We start from the raw sequence: 25,194 nt of genomic DNA, 5'->3' as shown, positions 1-25,194 counted from the left end.
GGACCCTTTTTCTGATTCTTCATCTTTACCTCCTGATGTTCGTCTGCCTCCAGGTTCAGCAGTAAAGAACCTTCCGGCCTTCCACCTGCTGCAGGCCTCCTTGCTGCACTGTCAGGATTCTCTACTGTGCTGCCAGCTCCTTCGGACCGTGCAGTCAATATGGGAGAGGGACCTAGCCAATTTCTTCCTCTTGGAGTGGACCGTCCAGTCGATGGCCCAGCTGGCCGCCTGTGTGTGGCGTAAGCCAAAGCCTGTCCAGAAACTGTTCTTCTCTCTGCTAGAGATGGTAATGTTGACAACAAAGTCCATGTGCATTCTTTTGTTTGACACAACAAACACATGAGGTCTGATTAACTGATGGGTTTCTCACAGGTGGTGTTTAAGTTGAACTACATCCCCCACGAGACCTTGCGGGCCCTGTTGGTCGTGCTGAAGCAGAGCTGGGCTGGGACACTGGCTGGAGGAGTGGTGGAAGTAGAGTTTGGAGTGGTGGCTCTCACGTGTTTTCACAGGTGAGCAGTGCCAGGTTGTAACATTTTACTCAGAACTGTTCAGGATAATCCTGCTTAAAGTATTTTATCCTAAATATAGAGGAAATGATCCTCTGATGTTCTTCAGACTCTGTTGTTTTCCTCTTAGGCCGGAAACAGACGAGTTTTAAAATCCTAACTGATCCAAAAATCAGGTTGGATCACGAACATAAGGAAAACTTCTCTCTAATCTCAAACTTACAGACAGTACAGGATGTGAGCATAATGACACATCAGTTACTACCCAATGTAATTAAGTGAATTTGTATGATCTCGCATGGCCTCACAGTTAAGACTGTTGGTCAGACTGACTACAACCTGCTGTAATGATGTAGTGAAATATAAGTAAGGCGGACCGCTTAACAAGCCTGAATGAGAACACGTTTGGGAAGAAGCGGTCAACACCGGTTGCCTTTTCTCTGGAACTGAGTTTGTACATTTTTAGTTTGTCAAATGTAGTTTGTTAGCTAACGTTAGCGTCCTGGCTCATCTTTACCGTTGTGTAGAGACACCGCCAGCACCTCTGCCTTTTTCTCCTTCTCTCTCATTGGCTGTTTTGTTCTCATTCTAAAAGTGCTGATGTAATCATTCAGATTTTAAATCCAATATATAAAACAAGTTTGACGTTATCTGGACCACCTGATGAGTCTGGGAGCCGTTTTGGAGGTTGTAGATTGGTTGTGTAAAACCTCACATTATTAGATAATCTGGGGAGAACATCACGGCTGACCAAGGGCCCAAACTGACTTCCTAATAAGCCCAATGCTTCTGGCTTTTCATAAAGCTGACAATTTATGTCCACAACCACAGGCGGTGACAGCTGGAAAACAAGTGCTTTTATTGTACCCAGTGTTTCCTCGATGTAGGCTGAATAAGATCTATCGCCTCTGCTCTGTAGGATGACGGTGCACAGTGGTATGCTCGCTGAGGTGCTAAGTGATCGAGGTCTGCTGGAGCTGCTGCTCGGGGAGCTTCGGAGGAGAGCTAAAATCCTCAGGAAGGCTGGAGTTGTCTCTCACATAGGTATGAATCCACACACTTGTTTCCTTAAATCCTGAAATAATATCTTTAACAGCAGCTCTTATTCAGTACTTTTGTTTTGAAAGTGAGATATTTTAAATGAAATTGTTGTGAACATTTGATATCTACATTGTAAACTGTATCTGAGGTTACTGTGCTTTTTAGATCCTCAGCGGGTGCCTTCTGTGGAGGACAGCGACAAACTGCTGACAGCCTGCATGCTTCAAGTTGTTTCAACCCTTACTTTGCGTTCAATCAAAAACACAGGTACATATTCCCTTCTAAGTATTTGATCCTAATTCTTTTCCCTTCTGAAATCATTTTATTTTAATTTTATGAAGGTATTAACTTTTCGCATGTGTGTTCCAGTTTCAGTGCGAGACCTCGGTATGGTTCCCTACATAAAGATCTTCCTGGATGAGGATCAGTATCGACGGCCCACTCTGAGCATATTGGAGCAGCTAGCTGAGATTAACCCTGAGGAGTTCATGAGTACAGCCATAGGAGCTCTCTGCTCCTCCACACAGCAGGAACTTGGGTTGAAGAAGGACCTTTTGCAGGTACTGTCAGTGTTTTGCTCAAATATTCAGTAATCTCAGCTGAACTGTAAATGTAGTCTTAACTCTACATCGCATCATAACACATTGTAATGCACTCCAAATATATAAACTAGTGAATTTATTTTGAAAGCGTGCAAGACCCTGATTATATTATCGACAAATGCAGATTGATTTGCTAAAACAGGTTTAGCTGTTAACTCTGGAGGGATTTGATTAGGCCTGCAGCCTTGTGCTGTGGCACGCTGAAGATTACCACCTCTATCAGATCAGTGAATGGGACAGAGATCTGATTAAGCCTAACTAAGTTACACACCCACTGCATGTGTCCGTTTTTATAGATGGCAGCGAGAAGAGCACTTACTTGCAGTTATTGTGTGTATGCAATGTGTGTGAGTGTGCTTCGCTTGTTTGTGCATGCATGCAGGAGCTTGTGTGTGTGTAAGTGTGTGTGTGAGTGTTCCGTGCTAACATGGTTAAAGCAGGTGGCAATCAGATTGGGTACGACCTGGGTTGGCAAGTGTTAAGAGCCATTGTGATTACTCCAGTTTCAGTTAATCACATTTCCCTCTGCGTTCTGCCTCACACATTACCTACCTGATGGATTAGCTCTCTAAATTGAATAAAGCTAATGTGATTTTGTTCACCTCCAAAAACTAGTTACCAGAAATGATTTATGAGATATCTATATGTTTCATCTATTTTTCATGACATTGTTTTAATTGACTAGAGAGATGCTTATAAAAGCTGAGGGGCTATTTCACAAAGACGGAATTGCAGCTGCTGATTGTAACATGAATTGCCCCCGCTACATGCCCCTTCTCAAGGTCCGATTCATAATGCTTGTTGCGCTAATGATAATCCGGCGTAAACATGCCCATAAAGTTTTGAAGCCAGCTTTAGCCTCGGACATATCTGCATTATATATCTTCCCATTATAATGATAATGTAAATATTATTTGGGGCTTTTTATACATCCAGATATATTTCTAAGAGCACAAAAAGGTGTAAATTATGTCTTGATAGCTGTAAATTCTCAGAGTTCCACCCAGTATAAATACTGTGCAGCAGTTGCAACTAACTTTTTGAAGATACAAATAATTTCACCATAAATGGGGCGACTACTGCGAGCTAGTTCAGGAATGCACACTTGACATGCGTCACTCCCCACAGTCACCTGACAAACACTTCCTCCCAACTCGCCCCGTCTATTGAAGCTGCAAGATTTCCAGTCTCTCCCTCTGCTTTGTCACTGGCACCGCTGCCCTGCACCAGTACTGCCCTCATGCTCAGCATCCACCTGCAGGCTCCGCCTAGGGGGGTTTAAGATATGATCTCATCACTCCTCAAATTTCTGCATGTAATATAAATCTGCAATGAGTGATGAACACGATGAACACGAAGCTATGTTCTGCTGCTGCAATAAATTTCAAACTAGATTGCAATTCAGTCAGACATTCACATGTCTGACTGAATTTTGGGTAGGTGTATTTGAATTGAAAGTTTTTTGCTATGATACTTCTTTGCATGGAAAGGAGACAATTTTTTTGGCTGATTTAAATACTTGCAAACAGCACCAGAGGAGAGAGACGCTGTTGGCTCTGCAGCGCCTTTTGGGATACTTTTAAACCCGTGTATGTTCTTTGAGAATTACACGATTTCTCTTTGTTCTCATTTACAAAAGTTCAGCAGCCAGAAAAGCTTAGCAATTCTTCTAAGAATTTGCCCCTGAGACGTTTAGTAAAGATTAGTGTCCATTAAAATGTGAATATCTATGATTATGCTAAGGTGTGTTTGGTGATTCCACATGCTCACTGACTCCTCTCTTTTGTATTTCAGTCCGTGCTGAAGGTGCTGGAGAGCCCCAACAGCTGGGACGCCTTCAGGAGAGCAGGAGGCTTCACCGGACTGCTGTCTCTGGTGATCGACATGGAAGGAGCTCTGTCCGACTCTCCCCAGGGGGAAGTGTGGAAGTCCCTGGGACATCAACAGCTGCTGGACCTCCTCCTCCTCACCCTCCACATTCTGGCTTTGGCTGTGCATCTTCACACAGTAAACGCACACCATTTTGAGACCGGTGGCTTTTATGAACGGCTGGTGGAGGCTCTGCTCCAGCTCGGCTGCTTCCACCCTGAATGCCCTGAGAAAGAGAAGTTTGACGCAGAGGAGAATACTGCAGAGGAAAACCAGTCTCCTGTTAAGAGCTTCTACGATTTTGTTGAGTTAGCAGAGGCCCCTGAAGCTTCCTCCACGACCTCCACGACACCACAGCCCAATCTGCCTCTCACTCTTCGCACATGTGTAAGGCTGCTGTCCTATCTTGACCAGTTCGCTACAGGGACCTACTCCCCCCGGGAGTTATACTTAGGACTACAAACTGAGGACGGGTGCGATGGAGATAAAGAGGAACTAAATGGACGAGCAGGGCATGAAGGAGTGTATTCAGAGTCTCCTACAGTACACTTAGGATCAGGCCAGCAGTCAGTGGACGACACACAGGGAAGATCCAGAAACCCAGCACCCAGTATTTCCTCTGAGTCTCAGTACAGGTAGATATTTTTAACCATTTGGAGGTTGTGTAGGCCGTATTGCTATAAACTCCCTCTACATTCATATATAAATTGTAGTGATGAATGGGGTCTATATGTGATCAATATCAACCAATACTTTCTTTGTTTTGTGTCTTTTGCTACGCAAACAGTAGGTTCACCTGCGATCACACTATTCTTCATCCAGGAGCAATCAGAGTTATTATGACTCTCCTTCCAACAGTGTTCACTCCTGAGGACCCACAGGTACCTTTCTAGCCTGAACATGTAACTGTGCCAACTGTTAATAACTTACACTTATACAATTAAACAAAAACACAAAACACACTGTTCCATCCCTCAAACTCCTGCAGCAACACTTCCCAGTCCCTCTGCCAGTTATCCAAACAAATTAAACCTATTCCAAAAGTCTTGAAATTATTGCAGTGATATGAAAATTGATAGGTAAGAGACAATGACTGTATATATAGAGGGACAACTCTCAATGTACGAAATTGATGTGTCTGTGATAGGCGCTGCCATCTTGCGATGGTGACATCATTTGGAGCCAGAGTTGCGCAGTAGAGATCGGCGGGTGAAGCCGCTGTCGCCACTAACCAAAACACACACTTAAGTCATCTAAAATAACAACAAGGATCCCGCATGTCGGCGTATTTAACAGCAGAACAGCTTCTTGTGTTGGTCTGAAGCAGACGTTCACAGATATGGAAACTTCAATGACTGCAGTGATTGTATTAGTAACGTTTCCTCTGGCCGATCGTCCTCTACTCTGCTAATCCGGAACTGATCGGCTGCAGGAGCCGTATTGGTCAATAGAGCTGTCAATCATCCATTTTTCTGACAATTTTATTTTTAATTAGGTATTTGACGCTGTAAAAACAACACTTGGACGTAAATCAGCATGATAAGAACTAGCTATAATGACAGAAACCATGTTTGAGAAAAATGTATTTGACTTGTATTATGATTTTATAGTTTGACTCATGTCCCATCTGTTAACATGGAGGAGGCGACCTATACTGCAGCCAGCCAGCAGGGGGCGATAGAGAGGTTTTGACTTGAATTTTTAGGGAGCTGTCATGTCGTCGATCTTTTTATACGGTATATGGAACGAGAGGTTCACACAGTCATCAAACTCAGCTTTTTCCAGCACATTTCTATCATGTCAGGAAAAACTCATCCATCCTCTAATATTCGCACAACTAGGTTATTTTAACTCCTTGTACTTTGGTATAAATCAGGCCTCTATAAGTCCCTTACAACTGGTACAGAATGCTGCATCAAGACTCCTATGCATCCTTGCACCGTCCTCCTGTTCGATACAGAATTCCTTTGTCTTTAAAGCGCTGCACGGTCTCGCCCAAACGTACATTACATTCTCTCCACATATAGCACAGCCAGGTCCCTCAGATCCTCATAACAATGCCTGTTAACATACCACACCACAGGGCCCCAGTGTAAGACTACTTTCTCTACCTCTTTCCCAGCTTTCAATGGAGGTCCAGTTCTCACTGGCGCACCACATCCAGGACATGGCCAAATCTGAGCGGAACCGCCAGATAATGTGTGAGGGGGGGCTGGTCTCCACTCTCCTGACCCACTGTCAGAGCATGCTGCTGACTCCAAACCACCCGTTACATCTACCTGTTACACGTGTCTTTGAGAAGCTCTCCTCCCAGGCCATCACACATTCAGACTTCAGGTGAGAGTTTAGACGCATGCATTTGTTTATTGTACTGAAAGTCAAGATGCTTTTCTTCATTATGTTTATTTTCAATTTTATGCTACAATTTTCTGACGTGTGTTTGTTATTTTCTCAACCACAGAAAGTTCCTGTGTTTAGGGAACCCACTCATGTGCTCAGCAGACAAAACGGCCATGCAACTGCAACAAGAGTGTAACAATGGTATCTACATGTTTACATGTGTTGTTTTTTTGCCCACTTTGGTTATAAAACTCAAACATGAAGCAGGTCAAACGTTGGGTTTTGGTATGTTGTCTTAACCAGGTGACAGCTCCGAGAAAGATACATCATCAGGATCTTCAGGAAAGACGCTGAAGCGGACCTTCAGCTTGTTAGGGTCTCCAGCTCGCTGTGAATCCTCTGCATTACCTGCCCACCAGATCATCAGCCTGGTGTCCATGACGTCCCCACGCACATTCAGACCACATCGAGTCTCCTCCTCACCTGCCTTTGTAGAGTTTGACATGAGTGAGAGCGGATATGGGTGAGTCTCTTCAACCTCAGTCCTATCATGCTATTATGAGGAGCTAATGCCATTATGGTAGAAAAAAATGCAATTTCGCTCTGTGCCTTTGGAGGACGATATCCGCTTCTCCAATGGGCCCTGGAAAACCTGCACCAGAGTACATAAAACGAGCCATCTGGCAGAGGCCATGGAGCTCGCTAAACTACACTTCCTTCGTCTAGGACGCCCGCCTCTGATGTCATGTCTTGTTCAAAATCAGTTTGAAATGTAGACTGCAGACCTGAAGATATGTTAGACGATCCACCGGTATATTCTCAACGTACTTCTGATTCAGCACCTCTCTGAGCCATTGCTTGCAGCAATCAATGTGTTTGATTGGAAAACGGTAGTATTTCACTCCAGAGTCTCTTGCTGGGCCGTTCCTTTCAGAGGGAGGGGCGCAATGCACGCTGGGTGTTGTAGGACTGTAGAATGGGCGAAACCACGAGCTGTTTGTACAACTTTCTCCACAGCTATGGCGCCAATTTCAAATATTATTGCTTCTATCGATTACAGAGAACACCAGCTTTGACTGACAGTGGCTTTTTCCAGGGGAGAACTGCTCCTTTAAGTGGTTGCTCCTTAGTTGCAGCACCAAGTGATCTGAACGAAAAAATAGGGGTGCATCTAATATTTAAGAAATGTACTGTAGTGTAACGTAGTAAAGGTTTGGCTTATAATGAAATCACTTTGTAATATAAAAAATTCAATAATGTCATTCATTCACTAATTTCTTGGCATGTGACTGTATCCTTTGCAGCTGCCTTTTCCTGCCCTCTCTGGCCACAGTGAAAGGAGTGACTGCAGATTCCATACCAACAGGTGGAATTGGAGGAGGTAAGTTATGAGTCTAAATATTGAATACACACGTTTTGAAATACAGCTGAATAACTTATATCTAATCATCCCTCTCTCTTGTTTCAGACTGCCGGGGCTTTCCCCCCGCAGCTGGTCTCTCATTTTCCTGCTGGTTCCAGATCAACAGGTTCAGTTCAGCCTGTGACTCCCACCCGATCCGCCTCCTGTCAGTGGTTCGACACATGTCCCGGACAGAACAACAGTACGTCTGTCTGTCTATCTCCTTCTCAGCCTATGATGGCTGCCTGGTCATTTCCACAGAGGAGGAAACGTTTACATACCTGGGTAAGAGCTACACAATGTGGTCAATATTTACCCCTGTTGAACTTTACACAACATTTATCAAATGGCAAGAAATTAATAGAATTTGTCAGCTTTTCTTTATCTATGGTATTTACAGTAGGACTGCACAATAGTTAAATTGTTACGTAAGACTTGCTGAGTAACTTTCTACATGTCTGGTAAACAGATCTGATGGAGCCAGAAGTTTGCACTCCCACTTCTTTGCCCACATCGCTGAGGTTTCGCTGCTCCAGCATGCTGGTCCCAGGTCAGTGGCACCATCTGACTGTGGTCTTGGCTAAGGAGGTAAAGAAGAGCTGCCTGGCTTCAGCCTTCTTCAACAGCAAGGCAGTGGGAACAGGAAAGGTACGGCTAAAGGAGACAGACTGAATGCACTTATTGTACGTCTTCTGTGGCATTTATTCATTCATGTATCATATGCTCTGGATTTTCTGTCAGATGAGGTACATTCAGCCATTCCCTGGTCAGAACGTCTCCATGGACCCCACAGCCGTGATTGATGTGTATGCGCTGATAGGAACTCCAGCTCTCTGGAAGGAGCATGCTGCTCTAGTGTGGCGAGTCGGTCCTACTTACCTGCTTGAAGAGGCTCTGAGCCCTGACGCTGTGCGCGTCATTTACTCACAAGGCACCGCCTACCTGGGCAACTTCCTGGGTCTGAGCCACAAAGGTGATTGAAAAGATTTCAACTGTATGTTTCCTGTGATTCATCCTCGATAAGCACTGTATGATACATGGGGATTCTCGCGATGTATTATTAACCTTTATTTAAACGAAGATTCACTGAGGTTGCCCTCATTTACAGTGACGTCGAGTTACAGACAAGTCAAAAGCAATTACACAACAAAATACAAGATAAAAAAAACTGTAAAAAATTGTACAATAGCGATAAAGCAAAGATAAAAACAGGAAAAACGGACATAAAACACATGATAAAACAAAGAGATTCACCTGAAACAGGTGATATACAGTGGTTTGTGATCAAGGTTTTGAATTGTGCATAGATTGGAAGAGTATCAATCTTTAAAGTGTGTTGAAGGTTGTTCCAAGAATCAGGAGCACTAAAGGGAAAGTCACAATATACCTGGGGGTCCTTAAGTATAAGCCATAAGTCATTTAAATGAGTTGGATAGAAATAAGACAAGGTTGTTCCTAGATGTGTAAAAGTGCTTGACCCCTGCATGTGATCAAAGCTTGCGTCCTCCTCCTTCGCTGGTCGCTTGTTTTTGTGAATAGAGGAGTCTACTCAATCCAACAAGATCCCCACAGAGGTGTTTTGAAGATGTTAAAAAGTAGCGCTGCTAGCTTGGTCTGCGTCGCCAGGTATCCTACCATGCTTGAGCAGCAAATCAGCTGCTTGCCATTCAGAATGAATGGGAGGGAATTTTCTCACTCCTCATTTCACGTTCAGTAGGAATGGAGTTTCCACCGTGCCGTGGCATGCAGTAAATTTGGTTGTCATGGTGCTCATTTTCATGCATTCATGATTTCCTCTGCAGAACACATGATGTAGATGTACCTTATATATCGATGCAGAACAGCGTTGACTGTGGGATTCTTCAAATTCTTTCTTCTTCAGCAGACATATGTGAGGTCAAATATGTTGGCATAGAACTCTTTTCTAATTAACTCTAATTAACCAAATCTTGCAACTGCACAAGTTAGTGTGTCTTAAAAGATTGTGATCACTCTGGTGGACTCATCCACTAAGTGTTTTTTCACCTTGTTTGTATCCAGGTCATGATCCAGATGCAGAGTCTCTCCCCCTCAGGCTGGTTCCTGAAGAGAGGATCTCATTTGGCATCAACCCAGCAATTTCTACATTAACGACTGTCGCACAGATCAGAGAAGATTACAACGAGGTGGACTGCAGGCTGATTGCTAAAGAGGTAAGGTGAGTCCATGTTGAACCTATGTGTTTGTTGTTTAGGTACAGAGTAGAGATCATTGTGTCTCATTACAGATGGGGATAACATCTCGGGATCAATCCACACCTGTGTTTCTTGCTCGAAACATCAGCCAGCACCTGAGTGGAACAGCTCGAACGATTGGAGCAGCCCTGGTTGGACATTTTGGTAAATAACGTATTTCTTAAAAAGTTTCTTTGCACTTAAGTTCTTGCAGGAAATGTTGTGAGTGCATGTCCTCTTCCATGTAGGTGTGCGCACATTCAACCCCAGAAGTGCATCTGATGGCTTCCTGTATGTTGGTGGGCCTGCAGTTATTCTCAGTCTGGTTGCTATGGCGCCAAATGACAGCTCTCTGTATGCAGCAGTTAAAGTTCTTCTCTCAGTGCTGGAGACAAACTCTGCCATGCAGCAGGAAATAAACCGCACCAATGGATTCAAGGTCTGTCTGAGCTTGTGAGAATACTCAAATAGCCAAACAGGCGTCAAAATCTGCTATCTTATTGTTGTGATCTGTTCTTGTGTTTAATTTGCCCTCCTTGCAGCTGCTAGCTTTCCTGCTGAAGATGAAGAGGAGTCTGGTCAGCCACAGAACCTTTCAGTTGGTTCTGCATTTGTCGAGTTCAGTGGAGTTGAGCTCTGGGTCGGGTTGCCTGCAGAACACACCTGCTTTCCAGGCCCTGCTGTGTGACCTGGAGGTAAGCATCTATATTTGTGCATAAAAGTTCAGTAAAAGGGGCGCTGGTTTCTCAGTGGGTAGAGCAGGCACCCCATTTATAGAGGCTACAGTCCTTGACGCAGCATCCACAGGTTTGACTCCCTTAAGGTCTTTTTAGACGGAGGGCGATTGACTCATTGAGGTGCGGGAAATCTGACAGGCGGAGCGACAAGCGGGCGCAACCCTTCGAAATTGTCTTGATCGTGTTCGCCTCACGCACACGCCCGCCTGCTGCCAGAAATTGAAAGTTCTTGAACTTGACTGATCCTTGCTGTATGTGAGTTCCTGGAGATATATAAGCACTTTGCAAACAGTTACCGGGACATAAACAGGAGAGCCTTTGCATGGCAGAGCATCGTCGCAAGACTGGATGCATCAGGTAATGTTAGTTTTAGCTTAAGCAAGGCTATGCGTTATGTTTGCTAATTTAGCCTATAGAGAGAATACTGTTGTACCGGCAGGGATACAGTAGTGCACAAAAGCCGTTTCCATGGTTACCACGTGTAGCGCGCCTGGCGTTTACTCGCGGAGTGCTTGCGTGCCTGTTTATTTACATGAGGAGCCCAATGAGACCCCGAGATCCAAGCAGGACCGCAGGTGGAGTGTCGCCCCCCGTCTGAAAAGACCTTTATTCGGCCCTTTGCTGCATGTCATCCCCCACTCTCTTTTCCCAGTGTTTTCTGTCCATCTCCAGCTTTCCTATGTGTAAAGGCAAAATTGGTCAAAAAATAATCTTAGAAAAAGTTTGAACGTTTTTAATTGCATTTTAAAGCTAATTATTAAATACACTCTCACATTGTACCATGTTCTCAGGTGTGGCAGAAGACCTCAGATAATCTGGACCTCTCCGTTCTGAACCACTTTGCTGAAATCCTCGAATCCTCAAGGTAATTTGCAAAGCTCAGAGCGTTGGTTGTACTAGATCACACAGACTACATTCTAGTTTGAATCTAATTTATTGTTAACTCACATGGCCATGGCATGGCAAGTTACACAACACAACAAAGAGGGTTTTGTTCAGGATTGACGACAGGCTTCATCGACTCCTCTGTCAACATCTGCAGCAGCCGGAATGTACAACGGAAATAGTCCAGGAAATGTTCACCAAAATCAGACACAGAGGCTGAAGAGAAGAACTATGGATTGCTAAAGTAGATATTCTGTCTCTTGTAACAGATTGCGATTGATATTAATGCTCTGTCTGTTCCTCTTTAGCAGCGACAGCAGGAATGCAGATGTCCTGCACAGTGTGGATCTGTTACCAAAGCTGCTTTTCAAGCTCTCTGATCCTGCTGTGACCGTTCAGAAGGTTAAGATCATGTCTTGTGTCATCACGTCCCTGTTAAAAGCTCACTTCACTCCTTTGGACATAAGCAGGTACAGTTTGGAAACTCACCAGCCAAAACAAAATCCTCTTGTCAAACAGTTTTCATTTAAACATATCAGATTATTTAAGTATTGGCTCTATAAATCAAGTATGTTTTTCACTGGGTCAGGCTCGGGCTCTTCCTGGTCTACACACTCCCGCCTCTGAGTAACACGAATGAAGGCGGCAAGATATCAGACATTGATATTCCACAGGATATGTCGGGTACACTATATATTTTATGTCTTTTACAATGTATTAAATGTGTCTTGGATCATAAAGATTGTGACTGACCCAGACTTTTCTTATCTCTGCTGTAGCTCAAGGTTCTGATCCGGCCAGCCTCGTCTGCATCCGCAACCAGATGTTACTCTCTCTCTGTGAAATCCTAAACTCAGACAGCCTTCTAACCAAAGAGTGAGCAGCATCTGTTACTACTTAACTAAACCAAAACTTGAACACAAACATCTTTTACCAGTTTATCATCTGCTATAATGTCATAGCAGAAACATTTACTGAATCTCTGTTCTTATTCCCCTCTAGTCGGCAGAAGGTCTTATTTGACACCCTGGGCTGTGATTGGTTCCTGCTCTTCCTTCAGCCACACCTTCACCCTTTCACCTTGAAACTGGGTCTCGTCCTGCTCACACACTTTCTGTGGAGTCCAGGCCAGCAGAGCAGCTTCAGAGAGGGGATACTACCAGCAACACTCATAGAGGGCATGGAGGAACCCTTTGCTGTCATGGGTACATAAAGTTGAATGCATTCAACCTTTAATTAAATCTCGAGGAGTCATTGACATGCTCACATTTTCAATTGACCCTTTGCTAAGCCCCTCCCTTGAACGGCCACTGTCCAATCCTACGTTAGCAACCGTAACTAGGCATGGGAGGCCTGTAAAGCTTTAAGAACAAGGAGAAATGCCGAAACAGTTTGCATTTGAAATCTGCAAGTCCGACAGCAGATGTCCTCAAAGTTTAGAGGGGGGTGTCATATTTTTTTGTTTTTCCGAAGCCAAAAACTCGAGAGGAGAGATGTCAGACATGGATTAAGAATTGTGGAGGACCGTCAACTGGTCTCCGCATGCGATCCTGTCTGGCCTTCGCTACCACCACTGATGATATCGGCACAGCCTTTAATTTACCACCCCTTGGTTTGAGCCATTGCTGTGGCAAACCTGTACAGGACTTTGTTGCTTTCCTGTTGTGCCTTTAGCAGATTCAGAGAATGGCTCAAGCCCACGATATGCGGGCAATATCCTGACGCACTTTAAACTAAATGAAAAAGTGGGATAATTTAGTTCTGCTAGCAATGAGCTAAAACATATTAGACAATGAAAATTATAGGGGGTCATAACTAAACATTAGCTTAAAATAAAACTATGTATTGACTTACCGTGCTGTGCAAGAACATTGTTGTTCCTGTATGAGATTATCCTTAACATGAATTGTCAAGACGTGGGTGCCTGACGGTCCTTTCTGTCTCTGATATTTGGAAACTATTTTTCCAGAAATTTGCTGTTATTTCCCTTGGAACATCTCTCACTGTTATAGTTGCAAACTCCATAATATTTACATGCCAGTGCCTTGATAGGTGTAGCAGAAGTGACCAAGGGGAGCAGGACTTAGCAAAAGGTCAATTATGTCGAGTGTACTTTCAGAACAGCGAAACAAAAAAACAAACAAGCAAAAAAAAGTATTTTATTTACATTGAACATCTAAGTTTCAAAGCTTGTTCTTAGTTTATTTCTTATTCATTTTAATTTACATTAATGAGTCTTGCTTTGTCACCAGACAACCTGCGAGCCCATTCTTGGTCTCATGAGTGCTCCAGCACCTCGTGCCCCGGCTTTGAAGTTCTTCAGGGGCTGCTAATCAGACACTCTCACCTGCCTCAGGTGTATGAAGCCCTGGCTGCTCTGCTGCTGGAGAGGAAGGCCAGTCACACTGCAGAGGGAAACGTGAGTGGTTGTCTTCTTATAAATTATCTTCTCCATTGTCCCTTTCAAGAAGGCTCCTAGTTCGAACCCTGGTTCGGACAAAGTGGGCCTGTCTGTGTGGAGTCTACATGTTCTCCCTGTGCGTGCATAGGTTCCCTTCGGCTTCCATCCACAATCCAAAGACATGCTCGTTGGGTACATCGGTAACTCTAAAAGTGCCCGTAGGTGTGAGCGTGAAAGGTTGTCTGTCTCTATGTGTCAGCCCTGTGATTGACTGGCAATCAGTCCAGGGTGTTCCCCGCCTCTCGCCCAATGACAGCTGGGATCGGCTCCAGCCTCCCCGCGACCCTGAACAGGATAAGCGGTATAGATAGTGGATGGATGGATGGATGGATCTTCCCTTTCATAATACTGTAATTATGTGTGACGTACAGGTGTGTTTAGATGATGCCCTTCAGTCATTGATTGACAGCCAAGCAGACGCTCCTGCTCAGCAGCTCTGTGTTGAAGCTGCAACAATTCTGCTGGAATTGGTCAAAGTCATCATCACTCAGGTAAGAGTCTAAAAATCTCTCATCTTTTCAGTATTTATCACCACAGATTTATAATGTTTTTTTCTTTATGTTTTGACAGCCTGTTCCTCCAACAAACACTGATGCATCATGGGAGCTGCAGCTCCCAGCAAGTGTGATGCAGTTCTTTTGTTTGCTCCATAACCTTTGGCCAAGAGACCCACTGTGGTCATCACCAGAGTTCCTCCATACACTCGCAGGAGTTGTGTACCCTGTGGCTCATTCAGAGGTTTGTGTGGTCCCCTGGATTAAAAAAACGCTAAGGCCGGAGATATACTTGCTTTTGACTATGTGTTCATGTGCGCATGATGGCCGCCACGCGTTCCCTGCATCTCTTTGGAGCATCAACTGTGCACGTCCTCAAACATTAACGCTACGCGTACACGAGATGCAGTGTGCACATGAAAGGTAGGGAGAGTGTAGAGGCAGAGGGGATGTGACAAGCTGATAAACCAAGTCTGGAATTATTCACATCTGAATGATGCCTTTGCCACTTCACAGCCACAAACATGCCTGTCAAAATAGCTGGAGACAGATTAGCTCCATTTTATAAGTTGTGGGGAAACCTGCAAAACTAAATGGAAATAAGCCCGGGACGGTTACGTCCGTGCATGGAGGTAAATATTGGAGAAACGGAGTAGGGGCGGTGCCGACAGTGTGATCTTTCCACTGAACACGCTAAAGCTGTCGGTTTTACATCATAGTAACATCCTCGAGTGTCGCCATGTCTGTTGTTTACATCCGGCACATACGGTAGTTGCATACGGCTCTCTGATGTGCCCTCCTGAGGTATCCTCCAGTAACATGCATAGTGCATAGACAAGTATGTGAACAATTACGTTCATGATGCAGACGGTTGGGAACATGAACGCAAGGTTAAAAAGCAAGTATATCTCTGGTCTAACAGTTCACGCAGAAAGCTGCCTGATATCATTCAATGTTCATTTCTTTCAGAGTGAGGGTGAGCCTTGCGTAATGACTGAAGGTGAGGTCGTATTCAGGAATCCTCCAAACAGGAAGCCAGTGTGCGACTTTATCCGCATTCTGCTGATGGACAGTCTTCTTAATGTGTCTGCCAACACCAATGCACATCCTCTGCTTGTGCTGCTGGAGGTACACACACACACACACACACACACACACACACACAAAGTACAAACAATTGTACTGTGTTTTGTGTTTTTTTTTAACGGATCACATTGAAATATTAACATACATTGTCATTTTCCCTGAATTGATGAAGGTTATTCAGTAGACCACAACACTGCAAGCCTCTCAAATCTCCAGAAGGTGCCACTCTTTGCTCAGTTACTGAAAAAAGCAGAGCCAAAATACTGTTGATAATATGATTCACCACTAGGAGGGAGCGACCACCAATAGGCCAAGAACTTAGGATTTCACACACCACACCTACATTTGAGAACACATCAAATAAGATGTTCCACTTACTGTCAAGCAAAGAGGAACCCAGAGCCATTATATGTCATGATGTCAATCTGTTTGTTCAGCAGATTTCAGTCATGTTTTTTAACTAATAATCGACTTAAATGTCACAGTTTTTCCCTGATGGTGCTTCGCTGGGACAGAGGCAGAGTTTCCAGACTGAGCTGCTGGAATTTATCATGGACATCATTCACATGCTCAGCCATGAGGAAGAAAACAACACTCATCTCAGCTCACATGGTAGAATTACAATGTCTTTTCTCCTCAAACTGGCATCACTATATTACGCAGAACAAAAGAAAATCTGTCATCTTATTGTGCTTCTTTTTATTTTATCTCTCAGGCCACAAAAGTCAGACGCCGGAAGGACAGATGGGCACGTTGATGGAGAACGTGGTGTTCTTCAGTAAGACTCTGCTGAAGAAACTTTACTGTGGAGCTTTTGCGGGAGGCCCTGAGAGTGTGCTCAACTTCCTCTCAGATCAGATTGTGGTGGTGAGGCAAACACAAAGAGAAATGCAAACATAAAATAGGTTACAATATGTAAATATGTTTTCACCATAAATGACCTGCAACTATAAAACTTCTAATCTGCAATCCAAGTTAAAAATAATCTGTCATTTTGAGAAAATTCATTTAATGCCATTGGATGTCTGGATTGTGTAAATGGTAAAATCAGCGCACATGTTACTAATATCTCATTTCAGCTTTGTACAAACTGATAACAGATGCTCTGCTGTGTTCTTCCAGGCTCTGGAGAAAGGCCAAAGTCAGAAAGAGAAGACACTGTCAGCCCTCTACTCGTGCACCAATAAAGTCCTGCTTTATTTCTTGTCTCAACCGCGACATTCCCACGGAGAAAAGGAAGGGGTCATCAGGGCGCTGCAGACCTTCATAGAACGTTGGGACGTTGTTATGGCAACCTACAATTCAAACGTGAACTTCATCACATGCCTTCTTCGTTGTCTGTTGCTGATACGATCTGGAAGGTAAAAGGGTTACAACATAAATTCAGAGCTTTTTAATGTTTCATTAACACACGAGCAGTACAAAAAGCAGACATCTGTTGTACATCTATGTATGAGTTAACCTGAAGGCAACTGTTAGCACCTGATTTAGTTAGGGGCTTCAAAGCTTTTCATTTTTCTATTTGCAAATCATTTTTAATACCATGTAATATCCTCCGCACACACACACCTCAAATTTATGGACTGTTTTCTGTTGGTTCATTTTACAACACCCCAGTAAAAAACATTTTTATATGCAGTTATAACATGACAACATATGGAAACAAATGCATGGTTCACACAATCATACTTTTTTTTTGTAGCTACCCTGAAGGTTTTGGATGTGTGACACAAAAAGTGCTCTACAGGAAAGCTTCCCACCTGTTTGGTATCAGAACCAGAAATGCTGCATGCCTCAGCAATGGAGCAGAGGTTACCACAGGTATGAGAGCCAATATGTGACCGTTTATCATATTTCTAGGTTAACTGAGTAACTAAAAAATATTTGTGTGTGTTCCAGATGACAAAGAACTAGTGTCCTTAGCAGAGGCCTGCTGGTCAAAGGTCATGACGGAGAGGCAACACACACTGGAGGAAAACTATAAGATAGAGATCTCGGTGAGCCACACAGCGCAGACGGGGCCTGTCAGCATGACTGACGTCAGCCCTATGTGGGAGGAGATGGCGCACAAGGCCTGGCTGATGTACACAGGTTAGCTCTCACTCTAATAAATACAGGAGGAGGAGACGACCTGAATGTCAAAATGTAATCGTTTAAATTTTGTTTGTCTTCTCAGAGTCTCAGAAGAAGAAGCTGGCCAGCAGCTCTCAGAAGAAGTTTGATATGATCACCAGCGCTGTTCGCTTAGCTTTGGGCAAACCAGGCAAAGACTCGGTAACAGCAGAGGTAAATGCTTCTTCAGTGTTGTTCCTTTGCACAGAACAGGACAGAGAGGTGTGTACGCTCTGGGGAGTGTTGGCCTTTTTGAGACGTTTAGAGTTGTCACCTTTTCCCAGGTGCCCGTGCCTCCCAGAGCGCTGTGCCCAAACACTCATCCCAAAGTCACTGCTTTGTTTGTGCTGTGGGCCGTCCAGCCCTGTGGGGGTGTTTGATTATTTCTTTAAATGGATTTGGATTATCACAGCTGATTGCCCCTGAGTGGGCATAGTAATTGATATCTGTTAGGCCTATCCATGGGAACACTCGCTACAACACACTGTTTGCTGCTGAAGGTTAAAGACGCGTTTATTGTTGTTTTTCCCCCCGAAACACGTGGCCCACATCATTAGTTCCCCCACAACGCTTAAGACGCCGAGCCATCTGGAGCAGGGAGCGGGGACATATTACTCAGGCACACAGGCATGAAATTACCGCGTCTGTGTGTCTGTCTCACCCCCACAAAGTGTGTGTGTGTTCTTGTTTGTGCGCGTCTCTCGCCGACAGAAATCGGGTTGGCAATTATAGTAGTACCAATCTGATGAAAACATTATTCATTTGATGTTATTCTTTATCATATCAGTCTTTGACAGGCTATCAGAGAAGGTGATGAATTGTTTTTCCATCTGAGAGGCAGAGAAGAAGAGGGAGGGACGTTTGCCGTCTCCCTCTCTGCTGTGTGTTGCACCGCCTCGCTCCGCAGAAGCAGCATGCAGCAGGCGTTCAAAAAGATGATATTCAATCAGTAGTGGTCAGCCAGTCTGCTCATTTTCCATTCGTCCTCGTGAAGAAACAAGTGACTCATTAATTAATTTCTGGATCATCAACTCATGACCTTTGGCTGGCAAGTCATGAGCTTGTGGGGAGTCTCTTTTCGGTCACTGGATCCGTAGTGATGTATCTCTACGGAGTCTCAGATGTCTACTTTTATTGAACAAAAACACAGTTTTAAATCCTTCTGTAGGTAATGAATGAGAATACAGAGACTGATAGGCAGACTGTGTCCTCAGTCAAGCTTCAGTGCAATTCTTCCAGAGATTTATTTCATCAGCGAATGCAGCTTCCATAATCATATCTGTGTCCTCATATTAGAAAGATAATTAACAGCACTAATGATCACGTTAAGTTCATTACACATTCACTGCCAGCCCAGAATGAAGTTGACATTATGTTGCCTTATCATCAAAGGTGGCGTATTGTTGGGAAGTCATTAAAATGGAAATGAGTGTGATGTTCTGATGTTAATTGCAGAGGGAAGAGATGAGTTATGTATTTAATGCAGCATTTAAAAAGCCAATGAGGTTCCTATCTGCTAAATAGGGTAATTAATGCTATATATTACTTATGTTTGTCCAAATGAAGGAATGAAATTAGGAGATGATGACGCTGACTTGCTGTTTATCTGTCGCAACACGGCTCTAGTTCGCAAACTTCATTATTACTCTCTTTTTTGTCTGTAATATTTCTATAATCTCCCCTCAAATTACTCCTTTATTTCTTTCCCTGCACAACTTCTCATTTGGATAGGCAGTCAGTCATTTAGAGAAACACAATTTCATTCTCCAGAGGGCTTGTCAAAGTTTGTTGTCAACTTTTTACGCACGGGTTTATTCTGAAAGGATGTCGAGTTTCTGCATCTCTTTTATTACAGAAGTAGTTGCTTTATTATTGCGCTCAAAATCAATTATTGCGTTCATGGGGTTATACCACAAAACACAAAATTAGCATCGGTAAATAAGACTCGATAGACAAGAGTTTACTGCGTGTTCATTCAGTCAATTAAATGGCTTTCCTGGGTCAGCTGTGAAGATGGACACATGTTGTTTCACTAGTCTCTCAGCGAGCACTGCTGTGATGATGGGCTTAATGAAGCAGTTAACAGTCAGAATATGATCCCAGTGTGTCTGCTGAACATGAGCATCCTGCAGTGTCAACACGGCTCTGTTTTGGGTTTTTCAATTTTTTCTTCTCTTTTCTCTTTTTATCGCCGCGCAAACACATCCGCACACACACACACACAATAAAGGTGCTCGCACTTACCTCGCCCTTGACTGTGGTGTGGCTCAGTGATATTAATGTTTATGTTAATTAGATCATACCAACAAATGATTACATTTCCAGACAGGGTTATTGTAAGAGTGTAGCCACTAGCTTATTTTGCCCAGTGAATGCAATTTAGAACAGATGTAATTGTATGAATGCATTGTAATTGCATGAGGAAACAACAATACCATTATGAATCTGCAATCTCTGAACGTGCTGCGTGTTGTTGTGCGTGCACAATATGAGTTAGAGGAAGAGCGATTGTGCCGCTCGATCTTTTCATTTGCACCCAACATGTTATTCTCCTTTCCTTGTAGGAGTTTCTGTCGTACATGGAGTCGCATCGACAGAGAGGCCACAGCATGTTCGAGACTATGAGGACAAACCACTTACAGGTGTGACAGAAATGTTAACGTTGAATATACTGGAGTGAATGTTGTTCCAAAGCCTTAATTGGATTTAATTAATGTATATTTCTGTTGTTGTGTTTCTGCCAGTTACAAGCCAGCGAGTGGGAGCGCGTGAGCTCCAAGTGGCTGCATGTGGAGTCTGAGCTGCTGAGGGAGAGAGCTGTGTTCGGCCCTGGCCCAGGAGTGCTGCTGAGCCGAGATTGGGTACAAGATGCTGCTGAGGGGCCCAACCGGACCAGATTACGCATCCGCAGAAAGGCTCTGAGACGATCAAAACGGGTAAAGCCCTTAAGTCTAGAGTGGGATATGGGAGTGAGTGGTAGGAATCCTGTGTAGTGTTCAACTAGTAACCTATATTTAAAGCTTTAACAGTGCTGTATGCTGTTACAGGTGCAAGGAACGCTGTGTCTGAGTTTAAGGACAGGCATGGCTGAGGAGAGCAAAAATAGGACAGACGATGACACGGGTAAAAACACATCTTTTTGAGTATTTTTTATTTCCTTAATTTTTCCTAATCTTTTTTTTTTTCTTTTAAAAGATTTTAAGCCCTGGTTGTTTTATTTTGCTGCCTTTGTGGAGCACTTTTTAACTTGGATTTTAAAAAAGTGTTGCCTGTTAATTTTTAAAAAAACTTTTGTTTAGATATTTTTTACATTTTGATCCAAACTCAACGGGAAAATTTGATACCTTTGTAACAGAGCCCAAGATCCTGTGTGAAGTTGGAGCAGAGGCAAAAGAGGAGGAAGAGGAGGGAGGACAGCATTGTGACCGTCTGACCTTCTTCCCTGTTCTGAATGAGACTCCTGTTGTCACAGAGGGTCCACCTGAAACTACAACGCCTGAACCGTGCTCTCAAATACAAGACTGCCCCGGCATACGCATCATCCTGCAGGAGCTGGACCCTGGAGAGGAGGTACTGTAGCACAGTAGGCCGTGCTGGTATGTTGTGCTAAAAACAACATGCCTGTACACAAGCACAACTCCTCAGCCTGTTAATATTCACAATCATAATTATCTGATGTAGACTAAGGGATTCCAATAGCCCAGCGCTGCTATCAGAATTTCATCTTTCCTCATTAGTGTAATGTTTTAATGTCGAGGCCCAGCTCGGCTCTTCTCATTCTTCCAGTGTGTTAGAAACCAGGGCACATGTTGACAGGGACTCTCATCGCTCCGGCAACCAGCCGCGGCTTTTAATGTTTCTGACAGAAGTATTAATAAAAACAGTAGGAGGTGATGCAAGCTGTCTTACATCCGCTTAGTAAGTGTGTGATGTGTGCAAGTGCGTCCTGTTGACTTGCAGTGGTTCAGTGTGAGAGTCCTGCTGAGCTTCCTGTCAAATGAACACAGTCATTAGCTCTGAAAAATGCACACACACGGACTTGCACACACACAGGGAAACACACAAAGGGAGACCCACTCATAATTAGCTTGCCAGCGCCAATAGTGTGATTATGACAGTAATGTGTGTGGGGAGAAATCAATGGTCTGACATTAGGCTCTCAGTCAATAAAAGTCCTCCTTTTCTCTCCTTCTTCCCATCATCAGCTAAATCACCAACAGACTGATAACGCGTATCTGTCCAGAGCACAGTAAAAAGATAAGGAAACAAGTTTATTGTTATGTATTTAATCTTTGATAACAATAAATTTAACTAGTTTTTTCCCCTTGTTACGAACAGTAGGCCTGATGCTGGTTTGTATACACTGACGGAAGCTGCCATTAAATCCGTCCATGATATCGCTCAATAAAAGATTTCTGTGCAATGTAGCTGCACTCACCTTGACTGCTCTTAAACACTGTCACATGACGAGTATATTATCCATCATAGCGTGTCTGCGTGTGTGCATTAAACACGAGGTTCTGATCACTTAGCAGGTTTCCCATTGTGTGTGTGGCAGTGATTAATTCTCCTAATAATGACCACGCAGGGCCTCATCCTCCTCCACCAAGTGTGTGACTCCGTGTCTGGGGGTAGGGAGTCTGATTTGATTAGTATAAATTGTGAGGGGCCTGCGGGTATGTTGGGGCCCCATATGGTTTTTGGGCGCTGTGTCCCAGAGGGCTGCAGAAGGGCCAACACAGGGAGACAGCCAGGTGCACACACTCGCTGTGAAATGAGGGGAGACAATAGAATTAGCCACACATTATCCCAATGCAGTTAGCATTAGCTACGACCTGCACTGAAAGCGGCATGTGGGTCCACTTTGGCTCTGGATGAAACACACTGTAACAAAAAAAGGGGGGGCGGGGTCTTCTCCTCCCCATCAATCAGCCCTGATAATGAAGTGTTCAACTGTGTCTTTTTAATAATGATTAAAATATGTGATTAAAATGATCAATCAAGTAAAGCCTGAAGTGCCTGTGACGCTGCCATGTCATGTCCCAGGAGAGGAAAGTGCTCATGTGTATGGTGCCTCTCTCACATGGGGCTTAATGCAGCTCCCTCTCTCCTTCTGCTTCTGTAGGTGAAGGCTAAGATGTGTGTAGTGATGGTGAGCGGTCTCAGAGTGACGGAGGCGGTGCTGCTGTTTGGGAAGGAGAGCATGCTCCTGTGTGAGGGATTCACTCTCAGTGCTGCTGGAGAAGTCTGTTGCAGGGAACACCACCCCAGCAGGTCTGTTGTTACTGCAGAACATGCACTGTAATTAGCAAACAATAGCTTCTCGAGTGCAGAGGTGGCAAAAGTACACACATTTTTTATTCAAATAAAAGAATAGACATGTAAGTAATAGTACTAATTTAACTTATTTACTGAAGTAAAGTTCAGGCTCTGAAATGTACTCACACTATGGAAGTAAAAAATAGCCCTCTGACGGTCTGGCTGACATCAGCTGTTGAATAAACTTCAAATAATTCCAACTTTCAATTACATGAAAAAAACAAAATAATGAAAACATTTCCATTAACTTTGCTCTGAACTGATGGATATGCCAAGGAATCATCTTTTCTACGCCTTATCGTCTCGTCCATTTAGGATGACATTTTGAGAGGCCTTGCACAATGATGCAAAATAAAAAGAATCCCCTCAAATGCATTTAAGCTAAAGTTACAAGCCTGTTTTGATCATCTAGACAGGTGTCTTTGTCAAAATGTAGGGAGTTAAAGTAAAAAATAGTTTGAAAAATAAATACTAAAGTAAAGTACAGATGAAAACTACATAAAGTTGTAATCTCGAAGGTCTCAGTTTCATTCTCTTTGGCAACACCTATGCCGATAAAATGTAATCGCCACTTGCGATTTTTTTTGCGAAAGTCACACCAGACACCCAGTCTATAATACTCTGATGAAAGCCTCAGTGGGCCATAGGCTCAATCACCATTGTGTTACCTCCCTCGGCGATAGATAGTGACTTAACAGACATTTATTTAAATGAAAATCTTCGAGATTATCACTTGAATTCACTACAGAAACAAGGTATTTGTACTTAGTTTCTTCCCTTCTTTGCTCAGTTGTCGACATCAGTCTTCTATCATCTGTCCCTCTCTTTCTCTTCCAGTGTGAGGGATTCCTTTATTTCCAGCATGCTGAGCAAAGAGCAGACATCAGCCAGGTGCAGACACTGGTTCTATGAGGACATCAAGGAGGCTCGCTTCATGCGTTTCCTTTTAGAGGTCAGACATCCAAACACTCCTACCTTTTAATACCTTTAGTTATCATGCATCCTGTATTCAGATTGTGTCCATGATGTAGTTGGAATACATTCACATCATATGTGTTTCCCAGAAATCACTTTTGTTGTGCATTAAAACCTGCTCTTGAGTCATTTAAGATGGACTTTATTTGAGAGAGTGGGGATGACACACGACAAAGGGCCGAGGGTGGGAGTCAGACCCGGGGCCGCATGTATACAGCCTCTGTATATGAGACGCACGATTTAATCGCTGAGCTAAACTGGCACCCCATTAAGATGGATTTTAAATCGAGGATTAGAAGTGATCTGATAGATACAGATGTCGCTGTGTCTTGACTGTGCCTCTGTGTTACTCCCTGTTACCATCAGGATAATGCTATTGAGGTCTTCATGAAGAACGGACATTCAGCCTTCCTGGTGTTCCTGAATAGAGACCATGTCTCTGCATATAAAAGGTACTTCATTAAAAATCTTGATGTAAAACAAAAAGGTTTTTATTTTTCCTCATTCTGACTCTTATCTTTATTCTTGTCCCTCTGCAGGATTTGCATGTTGGTGCCAGCATTAAAAGGCAGAGGGGTCGCTGAGGTCATTGCAAATGCCAGGTTAGTGTCCACAGTTTGTTATTGAGTCATCTGAAGGAATGTTTTGAGGCTGTTACATTTACTCACTTTTTTCTTTATTTAATCAGATTTAATGGGAAATGCATCAAAAATATATGTGTGAAATAAAGTAAGATGTTGTGCAAATATTAGTAAAGTGTTTTGGCCTGCCTCAAGGCATGCAGCTGAAACATAAGTAAATAAAATCTGTCATCTTCCCGCAGGGTTGTGCAGAGGAGGGAGAATGTGTTTATTTGAGCTTTAGAACAAAACTTCTGTGAAACATTTAGAAAAATAGATTTATTTCTTTGATTTGCTTTCTGCATTTGGTCCGTCCCTTGCTTACTTAACCACCGCTGCTTTCCACTCGCTTGTTGAGCCAAGGAGGAGGGACTGATTTCGAATGGTTCATTAACAAACAGCAACATACTAATCCTACTTTTTCTACCTGTACAGCTTGTATCACACAGACAGGGCTTTCCTTTTCTAAACTGAAGAGGTAATCCTCTCTTTCCTGCCTCCAAAACTTGCCATTTTTACCAGCTGATAG

General features: G+C 43.5%; 1 protein-coding gene across 5 annotated transcripts in view; it reads left to right on the top strand.

The window, feature by feature from the left end:
* The window catches only part of wdfy4 (WDFY family member 4), a 54,539-nt gene that overhangs the window by 10,599 nt on the left and 18,746 nt on the right, over positions 1-25,194 (top strand). For 2 of the 5 annotated variants that reach the window (XM_069658382.1, XM_069658381.1), the window contains 41 exons: positions 54-286; positions 373-512; positions 1,429-1,553; positions 1,716-1,817; positions 1,920-2,110; positions 3,947-4,656; positions 4,809-4,902; positions 6,144-6,358; positions 6,483-6,562; positions 6,665-6,884; positions 7,666-7,742; positions 7,830-8,048; positions 8,233-8,411; positions 8,505-8,736; positions 9,804-9,955; positions 10,030-10,141; positions 10,225-10,415; positions 10,519-10,671; positions 11,505-11,578; positions 11,907-12,068; positions 12,188-12,282; positions 12,378-12,474; positions 12,601-12,803; positions 13,851-14,017; positions 14,431-14,550; positions 14,630-14,797; positions 15,523-15,681; positions 16,125-16,251; positions 16,355-16,506; positions 16,762-17,000; positions 17,342-17,460; positions 17,539-17,730; positions 17,816-17,925; positions 20,316-20,393; positions 20,496-20,687; positions 20,799-20,874; positions 21,107-21,321; positions 22,877-23,025; positions 23,908-24,022; positions 24,412-24,497; positions 24,585-24,647. In XM_069658382.1, coding sequence (XP_069514483.1) covers positions 54-286; positions 373-512; positions 1,429-1,553; positions 1,716-1,817; positions 1,920-2,110; positions 3,947-4,656; positions 4,809-4,902; positions 6,144-6,358; positions 6,483-6,562; positions 6,665-6,884; positions 7,666-7,742; positions 7,830-8,048; positions 8,233-8,411; positions 8,505-8,736; positions 9,804-9,955; positions 10,030-10,141; positions 10,225-10,415; positions 10,519-10,671; positions 11,505-11,578; positions 11,907-12,068; positions 12,188-12,282; positions 12,378-12,474; positions 12,601-12,803; positions 13,851-14,017; positions 14,431-14,550; positions 14,630-14,797; positions 15,523-15,681; positions 16,125-16,251; positions 16,355-16,506; positions 16,762-17,000; positions 17,342-17,460; positions 17,539-17,730; positions 17,816-17,925; positions 20,316-20,393; positions 20,496-20,687; positions 20,799-20,874; positions 21,107-21,321; positions 22,877-23,025; positions 23,908-24,022; positions 24,412-24,497; positions 24,585-24,647 — 6,583 coding nt within the window. The remainder of the gene's footprint in view (positions 1-53; positions 287-372; positions 513-1,428; positions 1,554-1,715; positions 1,818-1,919; positions 2,111-3,946; positions 4,657-4,808; positions 4,903-6,143; positions 6,359-6,482; positions 6,563-6,664; positions 6,885-7,665; positions 7,743-7,829; positions 8,049-8,232; positions 8,412-8,504; positions 8,737-9,803; positions 9,956-10,029; positions 10,142-10,224; positions 10,416-10,518; positions 10,672-11,504; positions 11,579-11,906; positions 12,069-12,187; positions 12,283-12,377; positions 12,475-12,600; positions 12,804-13,850; positions 14,018-14,430; positions 14,551-14,629; positions 14,798-15,522; positions 15,682-16,124; positions 16,252-16,354; positions 16,507-16,761; positions 17,001-17,341; positions 17,461-17,538; positions 17,731-17,815; positions 17,926-20,315; positions 20,394-20,495; positions 20,688-20,798; positions 20,875-21,106; positions 21,322-22,876; positions 23,026-23,907; positions 24,023-24,411; positions 24,498-24,584; positions 24,648-25,194) is intronic. The other 3 variants (XM_069658385.1, XM_069658384.1, XM_069658383.1) reach the window with 3 other exon arrangements.

This window comes from Semicossyphus pulcher, unplaced genomic scaffold (assembly GCF_022749685.1).
Source record: "Semicossyphus pulcher isolate SPU_LCO1_2020_fin unplaced genomic scaffold, fSemPul1.0.p SCAF_12, whole genome shotgun sequence".
Taxonomy (NCBI): domain Eukaryota; kingdom Metazoa; phylum Chordata; class Actinopteri; order Labriformes; family Labridae; genus Semicossyphus; species Semicossyphus pulcher.
The sequence above is the reverse complement of the archived record's forward strand: the minus strand, read 5'-3'. Positions and strand labels throughout refer to the sequence as shown.